This window comes from Crocodylus porosus, unplaced genomic scaffold, assembly GCF_001723895.1.
Source record: "Crocodylus porosus isolate Cpor-Errol unplaced genomic scaffold, CroPor_comp1, whole genome shotgun sequence".
Lineage (NCBI taxonomy): Eukaryota > Metazoa > Chordata > Crocodylia > Crocodylidae > Crocodylus > Crocodylus porosus.
In genome coordinates, this window is record NW_017728933.1 from 4,002,252 (window position 1) to 4,007,443 (window position 5,192).

Sequence of the window (5,192 nt, forward strand, 5' to 3'; positions counted from 1 at the left end):
GCGCAGATCTCCTCTCAGCCCCATTTCCAGACCCTCCCCAGACTCAGTGCCCCCAGTTGCGCCCCCCCGAGTCTGTCCAGAGCCGAGCGGGGTCTGCGCTAATCCCCTCCCGGGACGGAGCCGGCGTCGGGCTGCCCGGCCCAGCACCGGGCCGTCACGCCGCTCCCCCGTCCCGCTTGTCCGCCCTGCTGCGTCCCTCCCCGGCTGCAGGGGGCAGCCGAGCACTTGTCCTGCCCCTGCCCCGCAGCACGGGAAACTGAGGCACGGCGGAGGGTACAGCCGGGGGGAGGTGGCGCCGAGGGGGCAGTGCCGAGTCGTGTCCCCCCCCCGGATGCTGACTCAGCGGTTGGGGAAGAGCAAAGGTCCCCAGGGCCACGTCTGGCCCGGGACAGCTTGTCCCCCCCTCGCTCCCGCCGACCTGTGGGAGGCGATAACGACCCCTGCTGCCGCCAAGGAGCCGCTCCCCCAGCCCTGCCACGGGCTGCCCCCTCCCCGCCCCAAGCAGCCTGGGGGTGTCCGGGCTCCTCTGTGTCTAACCACTAGGCCCCCTCCCAAAATGTATAGGACCCTGTGCGGAAGCCCCTATAGAGCTATGTGGCTGTGGGGGGGGGAGCGCTGCTGCCCTCTCCCAAGAGGACCCAGGTGTCCTGGCTCCCAGCCCCGCCCCCACCTGTAACCACTACGTCCCCCTGCCCTGGGAGAGAACCCAGGCATCCTGACCCCTGACCCCCCCGGCTAGGGATTGGCCAGGGAAGGGGGCGGGGGGCAATAGGTGACTTATTCAGGGGATGGGGCCACAGAACACACTGCCCCCACAACATGCAACACGTGACAGGCAACACGCAAGGGGATCTGGGCACACAACACACAAGGGGCTCAAGGCATGGAACAATCCCCCAATCCCCTATAGAGACAGTTACCTATAGGGGCCCCTATAGCTGGGTATTTTCTATAGAGCAACCCCTCTAGAGAGAGACATCTATGGAAACCTCTGTAACTGAGGGATCTCCTATAGATCAGTCCCCCAAGACAGTAGCCTATGGAGATACCAATAGCCAAGGGATCCCCTATAGATCAGCCCCCACCAGAGATGGCTGCCTACGGAGACCTTCATAACCAGGGGGTCCCCTATAAATCAACAGTTCCCCAGAGGAAGCCATCCATGGAGATCCCTATAGCCAGGGGGGCCTTGATAGAGCAGCTCCTCCAGCTGTGATTTGGAAGAGACATGGATGAATAAACTCTCTTATAGAGAAGCTCCCTATAGAAAGCCCTGTGTATGGCCCAGCTCAGCACATAGATATACCCGCCAGCAACCCCCATGTCCCCCCTAATACAAACCAGCTAAGCTGATATTGGGGGACACTGGGTGCTACACAGGCCACCATCGGGCTGTACTAGGTGCTGTACAAACCCCCAGGCTACAGTCAGGCTGTGCTGGGCCCTGTATGGATCCCCAGGCTGATAACCAGGAGGCTCCAGGCTCTGTCCAGAATCCCTGGCTGATATCAGGGTGCTCCAGGCCCTGTACAGACCCCCAGGTTGCAATCTGGAGCTCTGGACTCCGCACAGACCCCTAGACTGATATCAGGGGGCTCCAGGCTCTGTATAAACCCCTCTGGCTGCAACTGGGGGCTCTGGGCCTTGTACAGACCCCCCCCCAGCTGATATCTGGGGGAACCAGACTCTGCATAAACCCCTCTGGCTGCAACTGGGGGCTTTAAGCTCTGCACAGACCCCACCAGTTGCAAATGCAGGCTCAGGGCAGAACCCCCTCCCAGGCTGATATCAGGGGCTCCAGGCTCTGCACAGACCCCTGGGCCTACCCCAGTGCCATGGGGCACCCCCACCAAGTGGGGCCTGGGCTAGGGGGACCAGCACCCCCAGCTGCCTCCCCAGGGGCTGTGGGGTAGGGTGGGGGCCAGTGCCGCAGCTGAGGAGGGGAGCAGCTCATTCTCCGCCCCATTAAGCCGTCCGCGGCGCCGGGGGCGACTCTCCATCATCCACGGTGCCTGGCCCCGCGCTGACAGCGCATTAGCGCCGGGAAATGAATTCCCTCCCGCGCAGATCCCATTACCCCTTGTCCCCCCCTACTGCACCCAGAGGATGGGGACCCTGCCTGGGGGCAGCCTGCAAGGGGTTAATGGACTGGGGGGACTCAGGGTCCCTAGGGGGACGGGGAGGTATGGGGACAGCTTCAGGGGCACTGAGGGAAATGGGCTGCAGTGGGGCATACTCATGCATATGCAATGATGCACATATGCATACACCTGCCACCCCTGCCCTGCCCCTCCCCCCCACCCCCCACTGCGGGGGTCTGGAACCCCCTGCCCGGACCTAACGGCCCCATCCATCACCCATCCCAGTGTGACCGTGGTGGGAGCCCAGACGCCTGGGTTCCCTCCTCATGTGGAGGGGAGGAGGGGGCTGGGGGGTAGAGCAGGGGGGTAGAGCAGGGGGGTGCTGGGAACCTGGATGCCTGGGTTCTCCCCTGTTCTTTGCAATCCATCCGCCCCCTTGGTTTACCCTCCTGCAGACATACAGTGCCTGGCACCTTGGGGCCCAATCCTGGCCTGGCTGGCAGGGGGATGTGTCTGGGGTCAAGGGGACAGGCATCTGGGTTCGGGGGGCAGCCTCTGGCACTGGCAGGGGCCACAGGACACACAAGTTCTGCACCATAAAGCCACTGCCTCAGTTTCCCTTGGCTTGCATAGCCTGGGAAGGGGCAGGCAGGGCCCATAGCCCAACCTAGGGGGTCAGATATCCCCAAGGCTGCCCCTGTTAGGGGGGAGATTCACCACACAGTTGTCCCAGAGTGAGTAATGAACCTCCCTCAAATCTGGGGTAGGGGGCAGAGGACATGTACCTCAGGGGAACATAGCCCGGGGTAACTGCTGAGCCTGCAGGGGGCTGTGCCTGGATTAGCCCCAGCTGCAGCTAATTGTCCTAACTGGGGACAATTCTCCTGCCTTGCTGTACCCAGCTCCTGGCAGGCCTGCCCCCCGACAGTGACCCCAGATGTCCTGAGAACCTTCCCCACTGGGATCTAAGGGGGGGCCATGGGGTCCCCAAGGAGCGCTGCCTGGTGGGGGAGGGGGAATTTCTCCCCCAAAGGGCATTCCCAAGGAATGGGGCTGGGGCGCTTGGGTGTGCCCTCCCCCCAGTCCCACCAGTGCCCCTCACTCCCAACCCACAGCCCCCAATCTGGTTGCAGCCCCTCACTCTGGACCCACAGCCCCCCCACCTGCCCCACCCTTCTGCCACCAGCCCCGAGGGTGCCTCTCAAGTCTGTTCCCTCCCAGACCAACCAGTGCCCCTCACTCCCTACCTTCAGCCCCGGCCCCCCCCAGCTCTGCTGGAGCCTCTCATTCCCTACCTTCAGCCCCTGCGCCCCCATCCCTGCTGGTGCCCCTCACTCCCAACCCACAGCCACCGGGGGGGGGGGAAGCACAGGCACATTCCTGAGCCCTTGCAGTGCCCACTTGACTGGAGAGCCCTTGGCGTGGGTGTGGGCAGGGGGGCCCTGAGAGCCCTTCTGGGCCTGGCACACCTGAGGTCCTGAGGGGGGGTAAGCAGGAGGCCTGGGTTCCCTCCTAGTGTTTGAAGGGGAGTGGGGGCTGGGATTAAATTTGGGACCTGGGACCCCTGGGTTCTCTGCCACCTTTGGGAAGGGGACACTGACCTCTTGGGGTGTTGGCTGACCACCCTCTGCAGCCCTGCTGGTGCTCCTCACTCCTGACCTGCAGGCCCTGCCCACCCCTGCCAGTGTCCCTGACTCCCAACCTATAGCCCCCTGCCCCCCAGCCCAGACCCACTCCTAGAATCCAAGACATCAATGGGGTAAGGGCATGAGGGAGGCTAGAACCCCCCACCAGTACACAGGGCCAGGGCATCACACTATGGGAATCAGGGGGGCTGGTCCCCACCCCTCCCCTGAGCAGGTAGGAGCTGATGGGGGGGGAGTCCTGCCAGATAAGTCAGTGCAATCAACCCCCCCTCTACAAATAGCCCCCTCCCCTCCCCACCTGGGGCATGAATGGCTCCATTCAGGGGCTGTTTGCTCAGTTGGGCAAGGCCCAGGGCACGAGGTTCCTGCCCCAGCCTGGGGGGGGGGGAGCTGGGAGAAAACCCAAGTATCCAGTCTCCCAGTACTACCAAATTGACCCCCACAGACCCAACTCCCTCCCCATAATCATGGCCCTGATCAATACTGAGACCAGCCTCAGTTTTAGGGCTGGCATTGGTAGAGGGAAGGAGGTTATTGGGGGAGGAGGGTGCTGCTGGGACCAGTACTGACTGGGCTGGGGTGGTTGGGGACCCTGGAGTCTTGGCAGGGCGTAAAAACTGGGGGTCAATGTTAGGGCAGCAGGGGGTTGTGGGGTGGGAGTGAGGGGCTCTGGCAAGGCTAGGGGCTGGGGGCCAGGAGTGAGGGTCAACAGCAGGGTTGGGGCGGCAGGGAGCTGTGGGTCAGAAGTGAGGGGAATAGGGAGGGGCTGTGCCCTCCCTCCCCCCCTGCGCTGTGGGCTGAGCCTAGGCCCTCCCTGCCTTGGGGTATATAGGGAAGCCCTCTGGGGCAGTAGCAGTCTGCTCCACCATGGACCTGCTCCAGCTGCTGCTGCTTGCTTTGCTCTGGGGAGCTTCAGGTGGGGGCTGTTCCATGCAGCTGGGGCAGTTCCCCCCCACCCCAAGCTGGGCTCCCTTAGGGTGAAGGATTGGGCCTTGGACACCTCCAGCTTGCGGGCGGGGGGCTAGGAGCCCAGGTACCTGGGTTTTCTGCCTTCCCCCACCCCCCACTGCCCTGCCTAGGGTGCTGATGGATGTTTCCCCCCCAGCCCTGCCTGCACTGCCCACTGAGGACTGCACGGGGGGCCCCGCAACTTGGTGTCAGAGCCTGGCTATGGCCCAGCGCTGTGGAGCCCTGGAGCTGTGTGCCCGGCTGGGCAGGGACCGCACGCCCACTGTAGGTGCCTAGGGGACAGGGACTACAGGTTGGGAGTGAGGGGTACTGCTAGGGGGGGCTGTAGGTCGGGAGTGAGGGGTGCTGGAATGGCCTCAATCCTGGCTGCCCCTCCTCCCCCCAGGAGGACACGTGCAGTGACTGTGAGCAGGTCGTCACCCTCCTGACCCACCTGCTGCAGGAATCACCTGTGAAGGTACAGAGGGCAGGGCTGGAGGGGCTGCGGGGGGGGGTC

At 63.8% G+C, this 5,192-nt stretch overlaps 1 protein-coding gene across 1 annotated transcript in view; it reads left to right on the forward strand.

The window, feature by feature from the left end:
- Positions 1 to 4,897: 4,897 nt before the first annotated feature.
- SFTPB (surfactant protein B) overlaps positions 4,898 to 5,192 on the forward strand; it is a 3,429-nt gene continuing 3,134 nt past the window's right edge. Inside the window, exons 1-2 of the mRNA XM_019545917.1 lie at positions 4,898 to 4,960; positions 5,082 to 5,153. Of these exons, the coding sequence (XP_019401462.1) occupies positions 4,898 to 4,960; positions 5,082 to 5,153 (135 nt within the window). The remainder of the gene's footprint in view (positions 4,961 to 5,081; positions 5,154 to 5,192) is intronic.